Source organism: Balaenoptera musculus, chromosome 15, assembly GCF_009873245.2.
Source record: "Balaenoptera musculus isolate JJ_BM4_2016_0621 chromosome 15, mBalMus1.pri.v3, whole genome shotgun sequence".
Taxonomy (NCBI): domain Eukaryota; kingdom Metazoa; phylum Chordata; class Mammalia; order Artiodactyla; family Balaenopteridae; genus Balaenoptera; species Balaenoptera musculus.
Window position 1 is genome coordinate 3,488,070 of NC_045799.1, and position 14,807 is coordinate 3,502,876.

Below are 14,807 nucleotides of genomic sequence, written 5' to 3' on the forward strand. Positions count from 1 at the left end.
AATCTCTGACAGTGTTTCCTTCCTGAGATATCTGCGATCGTTGGATATAACCCCCATGCCCCCAGCCCTACCCACGGTTTGGGGCACATAGAAGCGGCAGCCCCAATCCAGGTGTCACCACCTGGCCAAGGAGAGGGAGAACCCCCAGCGCAGCACAGGGATTGATTCCCGAGACCAGGCTCTTCACCTCCATGGAAGGGATCACAAACTCATATACCCGAGGGGCCAAGCAGGAGCTGAGAGGTGAGCACGCCCCGCAAAGGAGATGACCTCTTCTCAGCTCCCAGAGACCGCAGCTGCGTGGGAACACGGGCCCAGCGGGCGCGGACTTTGATTGTTGAAAAGCAGCTAGCTGCACATGTGGATTTTTCATGAATGCTTCTGATTTTTAAGCCTAGGCAATGTTTGAAGAAATGAGTTTAAGGTGTCTGAGTTAGATTACAATCCACTCTCTCACTCAAGGCCAGTCCTCTCAGTAGAGACCAGGAGCCGCAGCCCTGGTCAGTGTTATCGGTGGAGGATTCCAGGCCTGCAGGGCTGCAAGAGACTCCGGCGAGGGGGAATGGGGGTGGGGGGTCCCCTGCTCAATAGCAAAGTGCAGGTGCACCCACATCCCCACCCACACGTGCTTTTAGAGGCAGGGCCTCTGTGGGGCATTTGCAGGCAACCCGATACCAGGCTTTAATGCATCACCCTTCCTCCAAGGGCTGCTTTTCCATAATGACAATGACAAAAGTGATGATGATGATAAAGACGACGAGGACAGTCCCTGGGAGCAGCAGCAACCACCTTCTGACCGTTCAGTGTGAGTGACGACTGAGCTAAGTGGCTTAATTTTAGCAACCCTGAGAAGTGCAACATTATCCCCATTTATAGTTGATGACACAGGTTCAGAGAGGTTGAGTGACTTGTCCATGGTCACACAGCTTGGTGAGGCGTTCAGTCACATCTCAAACCCAGGTCAACCTGATGTCAAAGACGTTGCTCTCAATTCCCTAATTCTATACCCTTGGATGAGTTACTTAACCTGGGTACCTCCTTTTCATCACGAGTAAAAGGAGGCAACCGCAACAATCACCTGGGGGTGTTTCCAGGTGGCTCATGTAAACCTCATCAATCACCTGGGGCTTACATGAGCCAATATACGTGACAGCACTTAGAACAGCGTCCTGCACACAAGCGGCCAAGCGTGTTGGCCCTTGTTATCAGCATTATGATAAAGGTCAGCAGCTGCTAATACACTAACCACACCCCAAAGGAATGAATCGGCCCTGCCTTGGAGATTGGACATGGCCCTGTACTTTTCTATATTTTTGGCTGCTATATTTTACTTTAAGTGAAGCCATGCTTTTAATTTCAATTTATTTATTAAGAAACTATCACTACCCTGAATGAGAAACCCATACCACTTGCTCTAATTAATGAAAATGAACATTACTACTAAAATGTTTTCAAGTTGTTTAGATGTGCCACCCAGATAACATCATCTCTCCCACCCCAGGGGCTCAGGACCTCTCTGGGGCCAGAGCGAAGGAAGAGCCCCGGTGAGGGATGGAGCTGCATCCCATCACCACAGACTACACACTGACCAGAGGCCCAGGGCTTCTCCTACAGTGCAAACCCCACTGTGGCTCCAACCAACCGTCCTCGGGGAAGGGCTGCCCTCGGGGAAGGGCTGTCCGGCCCAGCCCTCTCTCTCTCCATCCTATCCCGGCTCTGACCACATCTACCTACAGCTCTGCCAAAGTCCCATGGTCTTTTCTACTCCCAGGCCAGCCACAGCCAACCAAAATCCAGCCCGTGGGTTGTTTGGAAATAAAGCTTGCTGGCACCCAGCCATTGCTTTTCCTTTGCACATCTTCACCTGGCAGGGGTAAAACCTTCCTAGCCACAAAGCCAATGAGATTTACAACCGGCCCTTTACAGAGAAAGCAGCTGACCCTGTTCTCAGTCCTTGCAAGGGTTCCTCTTCCCGCCAGGATGCGCTCTCCCTCACTCTCGGCCCGGACAACTCCTACTCATCCCTCTACCCAAGCTGGGCTGCCCCAGTCTCCAGAGCACCCACTGCAGGGACTCAGCGCCAGGGGTCACCAGGTTTGCTCACCTGCTCCCATCCACCCGGGAGGAGAGACCCAGACACATTATCATCACAACCCCAGACCCAACAGCACGTCTCACCAGGAGAAAGTCCTTAATACAAATTTGTGATCTCAACAAACCAACTCTGGTCTCAAGAATCCATCCCCAAATCAAGAGCATGGACAGAGGGCCCCTGAGGTTAGAGGGGGCGCTGACGGGAGCAGGAAGTCCGCCAGGGAGGGGCGCCAGGGGGAGGCGGGGTGCACGGCCCGCAGAAGGGAGGCTCCGCGCTCAAGGGCAGTGCTGGGCTGCTAGGACTCCGGGCGGAAGGCAACGCTTCAGTTGGCCATCGGAATCCCGCCAGCCACTGGCCCGACTGAAGTCAGATGGTGGGGGACACGGGGACACAGCAGTGACAAAAGGGTCTCTGCAGGAGAGGCCAGGACTGTCCCAAGGGCCACAGCCCTGCAGACCCCAAACTCCTGTCGCATCTCCAAGCTGGGGTGAAACTGGAGAGGGACAGCCATCCCCAGGGAGGGTAGGGCACGCCTCTCGGCAGGTGCCCGCAAAGACCAGAGCGATGCCGTGGACGGGGCAGCAGGGGAAAGCGCAGGTGTGAGTGTCGTCTGGGGAAGCAGCAGCGGAGCACAGGTGCCCCCCTCAGCCCCCGGCTCTGAAGCCAAAGAGTCAGCCAGAGAGGCCCCGGCCAAAGAGGCCCGTGCACACGCCCGAATTTCTCAGCCCAACACCGTGGGGACCCAGGACACGTCGCAGCCGCCATGCCAGGCCTGGCATGTTTACAGCTGCAGTTCTACGAGGGAGCAGGCCTCCTGCTTGATGGCCAGGTTGCCTGGAAGGTTTCTATGAAAACACTGCTAACAGGTCAGAGCGAGCAGGGGGTAGAGACGTCACAGCACGCACTTTCTGCAGTGGATTCGTGCTTTTCTTCCTCTCCATCCCTCCCTCACTCCCTCTCTCCTCCCCTTCCCCATACCTGACAACTGCCCTGGTCTATTCAATTTAACTCACAAGAACCACCACCACGGCTCCCACCAAGAATCACTCAACGTGGCAGACGCTGCCCTGAGCTCCTCCCACCCTGCAAATAACCCGATACAGGCCATTCTTTTCTCCATCCTGCCCTATTGCCTTGGGGTAGCTAAGATGCTCCCAGACATTGGCTTCTTTGGAGAGAATTTTCCCGCTCAGAAGTTCGGAGGGAACAAGCAAAGACACCCCGGGAGGAAAGGTGGATGGTAAGGTACCTGGGACCATCTGGAAGCACCTTCATCCACTGCTCTGCCAGACTTGGGAAGATACCGGAGAAACAGGCTCCAGCAAACATTTAAACTCAACCGCGTGGTGGGGCGTGGCAGGGCTCAGAGCCCGGGGCACGGCTGCGCCTCTGAGGATGGTCTTCTACCATGGTTGCTGCGCAGCTCGGGCTGGGGACCTCAGTCGCCACCCAGGCGGATGGCCTCCTGGGAGCAGCTCAACCCCGGTGTCCAATCAATACCTGCATCGTCTGAAGGGGTGTCCGAGGACAGCGTCTCATCCAGGGAAGCCTGGTCCGTCCCAGTGGCCAAAGGGCTCCCCAGCTGGGCTTCCTCCGAGGTCAGCGGCTCCTGCTTGGGCGTGGAAGGTTCACTCTGTGCAACTCGGGGATCTCCGTCGGGGCTGCACGCTTTGCTCTCAGCGTCTGCAAGGAAATTCAGCTGTCAGCTGAGCCTGAATCCCTTCCTACCTGCTTTCATTCACGCGCGAAGTGACTTCCTGGGAAGTACGCTATCCCAGGCCTGGTGTGGTACCCTGCACGCTCCCACACGCCCCGGGAATCCCTTTCCAGAGCCTTCCTAAGGCAGCACTGAGCGTCACAACACCCGCTGGCCTCTAGCCGCACCACTTCCAGCCTATGCGCTCTTACTTCGACACCCGTGGGAGACCGGACGATGCCCCCCACCCATGTCCTCGCCTTTGTGGTGCCCCCGACCCTTGGCCTCTGCCTTGTGGCTTGCTTTGGCCAATGGGAAGTGAGCAGGTTTGATGCAGCAGCGGCTTTAAAAGTACCTGCACATTCCCGCTCATCCCTCCTGTACCTGGACCTCACTCACCCTGAGGAGAGGCCCAGCCAGCCTGCTGGGGATGAGAGACGGCGGGGGGTGGGGAGCAGAGCCAGGGCGCCCCCATCCTGCCAGCCAAGGCCACCCAGACAGGTGATGACAAGCCCTAACTGCTGTCCATCCCGGAGGTGCTGGGTTGTTACTATCGAGGCTACAAACTACCTTTCACCTCAGCACCCACCATCCTACCATTAGTCCCCCATCACACAAATGCTTCTCGTTTGTTGGGTCCAGCATTGAGCCAACGCTGGAAAGGCGGAGATTAACGAGACAATCCTTACCCCCCAGGTGGCTCAAACTGTGGGCGGCCACACAGCTGGCCACACGTGGCATTGCCAGCCCAATAGAGGCACAGCCAAGGGCTGAGGCGGGAATCAGGGAGTCCTCGGTCTAGGCAGGTGGCCATCCCAGAACGGAGGACACCAGGCTCCTAGTAGGGCTGAAAGGAGGACCTGGCACTCCCCTTGCTGGGGCTCAGTGGCTGGAGCCTTTGAGGGTCTGACCTTTGACTGGTTGATCACCTTGGGTCATATCTTAGTGCTGAGGGGCTGGGCACTCAGGAGCATAACCGGTCCAGATCACACAACCACAGAGTGGCGGGTCCAGGCAGGGAGGCTCAGCCAGCCAATCATATTCAGCCTTCTGAGACACAGCTCACAGCCCAGGGCATGCGGCACCCACCAAGCCCCCGGCTCAACCCTAGGCCCCACGGCCAGTTCATCCAGGCCACCGCGGTGCAGCGTGTCAGCGTCAGCTGCACACGTCCGCACGGCCGGGAGGCAGCAGTGTGGGAGCACCAGCCTCGCTTGGAGGCAGCGGGGAGAGGAGGAGGAGGAGAGATTTATTTCAGAGCCGGGGGTCCATTGCTTAAGTCAGTCCTGGTTCCTCCCTGCTGTCAGGTGGCAGTGTCCCTTCTGCTCCCCGAAGTGCCCAGGTGGGGGACAAAAGGTATAATGTCACCCTCTCTACCCATCCCACCCCACGGCACGTGGGGTTTCTTGTGCCCAGGCAGCAAATGTCTCCAGGCCTCAGTTTCCTCTTCTGTAAAATGGGGCTAATACTCCTGGCTTCGCAGAGTCAGAGTGAGAATTCAGGGAGTGAACGTCCATAACGCATCTGGCATGAAGCAAACACCATGCGTGTGCTTGTAATTACCCTCACTGCTGCTCACAAAGGGGAGGAGGAGGAGGAGGACACGGGTGATGGTCTGGACACTCGGCCTGGGCCCCTCGGCCCACGTGGTATCAACAGGGCCCTCCCCGCGCCCAGGACTCGGGCCAGGCCTGTGACGTGACCCTGCGGGGGGCGTGCACGTGTAATCACTGTTCATCGTCTTCCGGCTGCTGCACCTCCCCTCGCGGGGAGGGCAGAACGGCCAGAAGTCTGGAGACTTGGGTCTCGGAAGATGCCGTCTGTGCAGCCGTGTCACCTGGCCTGGGGGGTGTGTCTAGACCAGGGACCGGCTACCCTTCCCTAGAAAGCAGCAGACGGCCAGCATTTGTACTTTAGACCTTCTGGGCCACACGCCACAATATGCATGCTCCATATTCATCTTTGTTGTTTATTTTTTTACAAAAAAGTCCTTTAAGTTTAAAACCATTCTTAGCTCAAGGGGCTTTACGGAAACAGACCTTGGGCCAGATCTGACCAGCAGCCAACCAACCTCCGCCCAGGAAAAGACCAAGACACAAGCCAAGAGAAGTCACCCAGTGGACACAATTAGATGTCACCAAGCTCAAAACCACAGCTTCTTGGACCCTCTCTCATGACTGGTTTACTCATACTTGAAACACAGCTGTGACAGTCTCTGCTACCAGCTTCCTTGGCCGTTGGTGACAGAGGTGACAGCCAGCACTGACTGAGGCTGTGCACAGCTAGAGACATAGCACGGCACTCTGCTGGCAGTATCTCACCTGAATGTCACAGCTCCCCGCCCCGTTAGGTGTGGTTACCACCCACCCTGTACAGATGGTGACACCGAACCTTAGAAGGGGCGGGTCATTTGCTGCTGGTGACATAATAACGGCATCTCCCATCATCATCATCATCATCATCATCAATGAAATGGTCAGAACACTGAAACTGCAAGGCCCAAAGGTCCCCACCCTCCACCCGGGCTCAGCAAAGGCTGCACCCCAACGCACAGTCCCGGGATTCCTGCACCTACTTTTACGGCTTAGCGGACTTGCAGGACTTCTCTGGGCTGTGCTCAGAGCTCCGGCTCATAATCATGTTCAGTGAAAAGTCACAGTTCTCAAAATAGCCTGGGCGGCAGGGTCGTTGCTAAGCAATGCTGGCAGGGCGGGGGAGCTGTGGGCAGCTGGTCCCCTGCTCCTCTCACTATACCGTGGGCGCTCCCTCCCGGCCAGGCCCTTCCGAGCGCGGCAGAGGGGACCAGGAGCCGGAGGCTGGGTTATACACAGAGCAGCCACGGTGAGAGGGGACACGCCACGAACAGGCAAACACGCACCCTGCACACACACGCCTGCCTGCAGACACACACACGCACGCACACACACACACTGCCCCTGGCGTTCCTGCCACACAGAAGCCAGACAGACTTGACGCATCACTGCCAACTGCCCCGAGGAGAGGGACCTCGTGTCTTTCAGGTCACGGAACACAGCACCGGGGTAACAAGCACCTCCTTCTTATATCCAGTGATAGAGAATGAAAGTCCTTAAATTATTAAGACAGAGCCAAGCAGACACATTCAGGAAGATGGAGTAAAGTCACTCGGGGCCCACACGGCGTCTGGACAGAGAAACGGGCCAGCTCCTGTCCTCACTCATCGTATGTGGGCCAGGGACCCGGTGCCTGCCCTCGCCTGTCACAGATGTGTCACTGGTCAAAGCTGTGAAGACGGAGTGAGAGGAAAAGGTCAGCTCCCGGTCCCTCATGCAGACCTGGTCGCATCTCATACAACTCCTAACAATACTAGTAGGGTCCTTCCTCGATCCGGCAGATTCCCAGACCTTCAGGAACCAAGGAAAGGTCAGAGGGGTTCATAAAACGCATGTGTTCACAGTATCACAAAATAACAGGCCCCCCGGAGAGCGGGGAGGGCAAACCCTGCCCTGGACGCAGGCTCGTCTCCGGGACGTGCAGGCTCTCTCCTGCAGGCCCGTCCACAGCCAGCTCACGTGGCCACGCTCCTGACCGCGCTGTGGGCAGGCTCCAGGGGACTGACCCGGGGGCGTGTCCATGTGCACGCGTGTGCACACCTGTGCAGGGCAGAGGACCTTCCTGGCTTTGGCCTGGCCAAGGAAGTTCAAGTGTGAGTTCCTGATGCTGCTAAGGACTGCAGGCAGCTCTGGGAGGGTCTGTGGCCCCAGCCTGTGGGGGCCTCTCTGGGCCCCTCGGTCACTGGCGGAGGCTCGCTCACCCCCCAGGTGCCCCCTGGGTGTGAAGTCCAGGCTCAGTGCAGGGAAGGGGGCAGCCAACCACAGGGGGGCGCTCCTGGCTACAAAGCCGGCCAGCCCAGCTGGGCGCAGGTGGTGGCGATGAGGATGATTCCTGAATCCAAGCCGGGGGCCATCTCTGAACTGGGAGGGGGCGGTTCAACTCCCGGGGCCACCGACCAACCCAGCAGGAACCCTGCTGTCCCACCTCCAGGACAAATTCGGGACCGACAGAGGCTGACCTAGAGTTCGACTTCACCCCAGTGAGAAAAGGCATTTTCTGAGCAAGTGCGAGATGGAAACAACAGTTCCAAGAGTTATGTACCCCAGGAGCCTGCTGGCAAACACTCTCGCATCTCCCCTTACCCCTGTGCGTCCATTAGAGGTAATACAGTTAAGAGTTTAAGGGAGATGAGTGGGTGGTGAGCCCACACCCCTGCCCCCTCCCCCCGACCCAGGTCCCTCCCCAGGGGCAACGCCTGCCGCCCCGCTTCTAATACGCACCCCCCAGCGACAGCCCCGCAGGCTCACTGCAGACTCAGCCCACCTGCCCCGTGGCTGCCCGGGGCGCCACGGCCACAGAGGTGCCTGTCACCCAGACGCCTGCTGGGGAGTCGAATTCTCTCCATTCCGTCCATGCTGCAGGGAGAGGCAGGGAGGACGCCAGGCCCTGTCAGGACCGCCCCCCCGCCCCCCGTTTCTTACCTCCCCTAACCCGCACCCACCTTCTCTTGGCTCCTCCCCGGGGCGCCTGCTCTCTTCGCCCACGGGGTCCGGCGCGGGCTGCTCCACTGGGCTGGGAGACGCTCCCCAGTCCCCCATCGCTCTCTGCTTCTCATCCTTGGTAGCACCAACGTTGGAAGCAGCTGGGGAGGCTTATAAACTCCGGACGCCTAGGTCCCACCCCCAGCGCCTCTGATTGAAGAGCTCCCCAGGTGACCCGAATTGCAGCAAGTTCGGAGAAGCAGCCTGTTGACCCCTGCTGCCGTTAGACCCACTCCACCATCACCTCCCCCAGCCCCGGACCAGGTCAGGGGCCCAACTCACGTTCTTCAGGTGCTACGTGCCTTTCCTTCACCATACTCAGCTCAGCTGTGATTTTATGTTGATTTGTGGGATTATCTAATGTTTGTTCCCCACTGGACTGGGAGTTCTGGGAGAAAGGTATTTTGCTCACCTGTATCCTCAGCAGCTAACACAGACCCTGGCCCATAGCAAGTGCTCAGTAAAATGGTGTGGCGTCAGTTAATGAGCGCATTGTCAATTCTTGAGCAAAGAGACTGTGTTTCAGGCCCCTTCAGTTCCTGGTCCACAATCACTTAGCCAGAGAGAAAGAGTGATCTAAAGTCAGGGTTGGCAAACTACACCCTGGGGGCCACATCTAGCCTACCACCTGTTCCACAGAGCCCCGAGCTACGAAGGGATTTTACCTCTTTAAACGGCTGAAAAAAAACTCAAAAGAAAAATAATACTTGATGGCACATGGAAGTTATATGAAATTCAAATTTCAATGTCCCTAAATAAAGTGTTACCAGCACCCAGCCAAACCCACAACTTTGTGTAGTGACTGGGGCTGCTTTTGCCTGATAACAGCAGGGATAAGTATGTACCTCACAGCCTAAAATATCTACTGTCTGACTCTCTCCAGAAAAGGCTCGCTGACCCCAATCTAAAGCAGTGCTGCAGGTGGGCCGGCGTGAGATCTCCCCGCCAAACACCGAAGCCAGGAGAGCTGGCCCCTGAGCAGGTCAACCACATGCTTAACCCCGTCAACTCGACTGCTGGCTCTCTGTACTGAGGCCACCAGACAAAATCGTTTGACAAAGATTCAGAGTTTAGGAAAGGAAAAACTGCACTTCTCCTGGAAGTCTTTCCCTTTAATGATTCACCTATCACTTTACCTTTGATGGGAATCAAATCCATGTTTTCCTTCATCAGTGATAATATTTTTAAAAACAGATGATAAACAGACCTTCATATTGTTTTCATTTTCCCTCCTCCTGCCCCAAGAGTTAAGGTAAGTTTTGTTGGCAACATATTCAAAATGCCAGAGTTTGGAGCTTTTTGGTTCCATCCAAATTAAAACAGTCCAGATTTCCATCTCAGCAATGACATTCTCCCAAATCTAAGAGTCAGACTGGAGCGTTTAACATCTGAACGTCACAGGACTTGATACCAAGTTTCTTTTACGGGCGAAGTTTGATTATTAGCACTAAGCAGTTTCCCACGTATGTTTCCCCTGAAGACAGCATAATCATCAAAGTACTTTTCCCTTTGCATCCAAAGAAGAGGAATGACCACAAGGGCCTTACCAGACGCAGAGCACGTTATAAATCTGGATTCACGGACTCCAAGGCCTCCCTTTCTACCTCCTGATACCTGGGCCAAATTACAAAGACACCAGTAATATTTTAAGGCTAAAAGGGAGAGAGGAATGCCATTTATTCACGTGAGCCTCACAGAATTGGCTCTGTGAGGCCAGGTTCTTTCAATCAGGAGGCAAGAGTTTGGTCCAGCTCGAGAGAGATCTGCAGGCAGCAGTGGGGTTTTCTGAGACCCCACCACCCCTGCCAAGCTTTAGGGTCTCAGAGAACTAGAAAGCATGAAAGTTTAGCGTCAGGACCCAAGTCCTGTGCCTCACGCCATCACCAAGGGAGGAAGATGGGGGAACTCAAGAATTCTTAAGTTAATTGTGCTAGTGATAAAACCTGGTGTTTCTCAAAGATGCAAACAAAGGCGGCTTCGCAGACACCACGGTGATTAAGGTTTCTGGACCAGAGTCTGAACAGCATCCGGGCCCTCTAGCTGCGTGACCCCGGGCAGCTACCTCCCAGACCCTCCCATTCCTCACCTGGAGACCGGGGGTAACACCACACCCAGTCCCGAGGATGCTGTGAGGACAAAAGGCTGAAGGCGAGTAGAACACCCAGCAGAGCACCCAGCATATAATCGATCCTTAATAAACGGCAGCTGTAACACTAGGTGGTCATGGGGAACAAAGAACTCACCCGAATCCAGGATTAAACGATGAATATGAAAACACAAAAGCCACTGCTACCTCTTCGGGGCAGTCAGGACTAGACACTAGCTTCACCCACACGCAGCTCGGGCGGGAAGCAACCCCCCATCCCCAGGGCAGGTGGCTGCACTCAGCTCCACGCCCCAGGAGCAGCCGACTCACCGATGGGTCCTCAGAGGCCCGGGGGCTGAGCCGTGGGTCCTCACTGGACCCACGGAGGCCTCATTCAGGTCCAGGAGCCACAGCTGGACACCGGACTGCTCCGACTTCCACTCCACCCTGATGGGCTTGCTGGACCCCCGTGCGACCCCCAGCTCAGCGTTCCTGGGCCCAGCCCTGCCCGGCCCGGGGCGGCCCACTTACCTTGCTCCATCATCTCCAGGAGCCCCTTCTTGATGAGGTCCTCCCGACCTTGCCTGCTGGCCATCTTCTTCTCCAAGGCTGCGCACAACACAGACATCCAGGTGAGTCGCGGGCAGAGCGCCGCAGGGCCCCGCCCGAGCCCAGCCGCTGCCGCCTCCGGTGTAGGAAGACAGCAGAGAGGCAGCAGGTGACCGCGGGGGAGGGGCCCCCAGGTGGGGGTGTGGTTCGGGAACCCGAGCTGCCCCCTAAGCAATGTGCTGAGCAGGGCAGAAGGGAGGTACAGTGAGTACAGTTTAAGGCAGTGGCTTCCGTGGCTCATCTGAGAAGCGATGCCCCGTGTACCACCCTCTCTAGGCTCCCACTGCCCATTCCCACCCTCCGCCGACTACACCTTCATTTTCCAGCCCAGGACCTTGTCCCCCAAATACCCTGGGGTGCTTTTCTGCGGTTCTATTTTCACCTGCTAAATACATCCTGACCGCCCTTTTGTCTGTTCACAGACCAGTCTTCTGCCCAACTGTCCCACCAGAGGCTCCTCCGATGAGCCCCAGGTTCACGCTTTCAAAGAATGTGCCAGTAGGGACTTCCCTTAAGAATCAGTCTGCCAAGGCAGGGGACGCGGGTTCGATCCCTGATCCGGGAAGATCCCACATGCCGCGGAGCAGCTAAGCCCGTGCGCCACAACTACTGAGCCTGCGCTCTAGAGCCCGCGAGCCACAACCACTGAAGCCCACGTGCCACAACTACTGAAGCCCGACGCCTAGAGCCCGTGCTCCGCAACAAGAGAAGCCACCACAATGAGAAGACCGTGTACCGCAATGAAGAGTAGCCCCCGCTCGCTGCAACTAAAGAAAGCCCACGTGCAGACAAAGACCCAATGCAGCCCATAGATAATGTTCCTTTAAAAAAAAAAAAAGAAAGAAAGAAATCGTAGCTTTAAAAAAAAAAAAAAGTGCCAATCGAACAGGGAGGCAGCCGGGCCCCCATCCCCCTCCACCGAGCCCAACATGCGGAAGGAACCTCGTCAATTCCTCCTTTGGAACAGCCCTTCCGGGCCCCTCATCCCAGGACAAACCCTCCAGCAACTGGCCCCCTGCCCTTGCCTCTCCCCTCCCAGGGGCTGGTCTCACTCTGCTCGATGAGCTCCTTCTTCTCCCTAACTGTCCAGAAAACGATCTGCCTGCAGTAGAATCCAATTTCCAAACACAAACCCATGTCACCCCTCAGACCCTCTCTTTAAAAGATATGGACAAAGTACCGGCTATAAGCCTGGATCACAAAGAGCCCCGGGTCGCCCACACGTATGAATGCCCTGCCCCATGTGGGAAAGAAACAGCTGCTCGAGTAGCAGAGCTTAAAGTCTAGTGGCCAATGACAGGCAATGACCATGAAGTTATTTATTAAAAAACATTTACTGAGCACCTACTGTGTGCCAGGCACAGGGGAGCAAGACAGGCATGGACTCTGCCTGAGAGCCAGAGCTTTGGGACAGATGACAAACATCTGGGCGAGTGGCATCAACCAGAACCAGAGGGCACGGGGGCAGGGTGTCTGGGGAAACCCAGCTGCTTCCCTGAGGGTGTGTACGCTGAGGGATGAATACGGAAAACCCAAACATACCAGGGAAAAGACATTTGGGGGCAAAGGGAACATAATTTCCTTTCTGGGTCCAATTTCCAATCCAATTTCCAGGTGCCAGCAGTGTGGATAAAACTGAGAAACGGAACTCTGGCTTTGGGAGATGCAAGCAAAGAGGCTGCCGCCCAGTCCAAAAACGGGCGAGCAGGACGAGGGTGAAGGTCCCCAGAACGGAGGGACCCCGCTGTCCGACCAGCGCTGGGTGGCAGCACTGGTGGCATCCTGCTCAGAGGCACTGACTTGTGAGTCCTCCCAGTGACCTGAAGAGGCAGTTGCCAGGGGCTGCTGTCTGCAACTCAGGACACCTGTCCCCACGGCCCAAGCCACCCGCCCCCCTCCCAGAGCAGGTACAGGCTCAGATGCCGCTTCCCAGACTTGAGGCTTCCAAGAGCCACCTTCACGGTGTCACCCGGTTCCCACTCTGCCCGAACCACTGTCTGCATTGTTTGTTTTTTTTTTTCTCCTCTCTCTAAATCATCTTTATTTTTACTTCATCTCATCCTAACCAAGGATGCCTGTGAAAACGGGGATTGGATAGGCTGAAATAAATAACATCCCACACTTTGGGGGGAAAGAATGGTTTAGCATAAATAAATGAAATGCAGTGCTATCTGCAGAATTCCAAATGCTTGATAAAGGGCCCAGCGGGGATGCCTGCCCGAAGGCGGGGATGCAGGTCTTTTTTTTATTTTTTTTTATTTTTTAGGATGCAGGTCTTAACCTGGAGACCCTCAGTCCCCCGGCAGGGTCCACACAGCATCCTGAAAAACTCACAGGTTGCTCCCCGCAGCCCATGCCAAGTGGGCTGGGGGCACAGGGTCCCGAGAGCACGCAGCTCACCCTCCAACCCCACGGCCCAGAGAGCATCAGGGGCTCCCCAAGGTCACAGAGGTCACCCCGCTCTGGCCCCCCAAGCCTTTCACTGATGCCCAGGCGAGGCTTTCCCAACTCGGCGCGTTTGCGCAGCTGTTCCCACAGCTGCGATGCTCTTCCCTGCTTTCCTCCAGGGGGCCGATTACGTCTCAGCTCAGTGTCACCTCGTCACCTGGGTCTTCTCAGGCCACTCAGCCCAGGGCAACGCCCACCCCCCCCACCTCCTCCTCAGCCCCGCCAGGGTCGTGAGTGTCACACGTGCCTGTCTGTCGCCTGACCCCCCAGTTGGCGGAAAGCTCTAAGCGGGCAGGGTCTGGGTCTCCCTGTCTACTTTGTGCCTGGCACACAGAAGCCACACAAGGTTCATCGAATATCGACATTTGTTCTGCTTTCATCCTTGACGAGGAGAATTTGTCCATCAAATTCTTGGGTAGTTAAAAAAATAATTTTGTAAATTGTGTAAAAAGTGTGGGTGGAAGTACCCCCTGCTGCTGTTAGGAGCACCCCCTGCCCCCCGCCACTGGCTTCGCCTCTGCCGTCCTCCGAGCCCGGGAGTCTGCGCCACTTCAAGGCTGGGACCACAGGGACCGCCAGAGGCAACAGCCCAAGACGGGCACTTACCAGGCGGGTCCCCGAGGCCCAGGACTAACTCCCCACGAGCAGCTCCCTCGCTAAGTGTTTCCAGCCGCAGCTAACGGGCCTGCGGGAGCCGAGACGCTGTCTCCCCTGGGGTCTGCTTCCCAGGGCACCGACCTCCGCTTCACCGAGGGCACCCTGTCGCCCAGGAACCAGACCCGAGCCCGGCTGCCAGGGCTCCAACCCCAAGCCCGCAACCCGCTGCTGCTTGGCCCTGGGAGCGGCTGCCCATCTGATCCCGCTTTCCGTCCCTGAGACGGGCAGGAGCGCTGGGATACGGGGGCTTCTGAGCACTGAGTTGTTAGAAACGTGCTGTGTCGCTTTTACTCTTATGGCCAGTTGTGCTGTCGTCACCACATGCGTCCCCTGGGTCAGTCTCATGGCCAGAGCTCCTGGCTTGGAGTTCAAGGGGGCGGGGGCAGCGGCACAGCCCCTCGTAACCCAGCTCCCCACAGAGCTGAAGGTGAGTGAGGGGAGCTCTGGGGTCCTTTAGTGGGAGGAGAGCATCGGACGGGGCTGCCAGGTAGGAGAAGCCTCTTCAGGAGCTTAGGAGCCGGTGAGCGTCGGTATCGAGGCCAAACTGAGGCCCCGACCCTCTGAGTGAATCCCCCAGGGGGCTCTTGGGGACAGTGGGACCCAGGCCCCGGGGCTGTCAAAGTGAGGGTCCAGGTGCAGGAG

General features: G+C 56.8%; 1 protein-coding gene across 5 annotated transcripts in view; it reads right to left on the reverse strand.

Moving 5' to 3' along the window:
- The window catches only part of PHACTR3 (phosphatase and actin regulator 3), a 224,610-nt gene that overhangs the window by 77,524 nt on the left and 132,279 nt on the right, over window positions 1–14,807 (reverse strand). For 3 of the 5 annotated variants that reach the window (XM_036824249.1, XM_036824248.1, XM_036824251.1), the window contains exons 3-4: window positions 10,983–11,060; window positions 3,596–3,778 (exon numbers count right to left, since the gene is read on the reverse strand). In XM_036824249.1, the coding sequence (XP_036680144.1) occupies window positions 3,596–3,778; window positions 10,983–11,060 (261 nt within the window). The remainder of the gene's footprint in view (window positions 1–3,595; window positions 3,779–10,982; window positions 11,061–14,807) is intronic. The other 2 variants (XM_036824252.1, XM_036824250.1) reach the window with 1 other exon arrangement.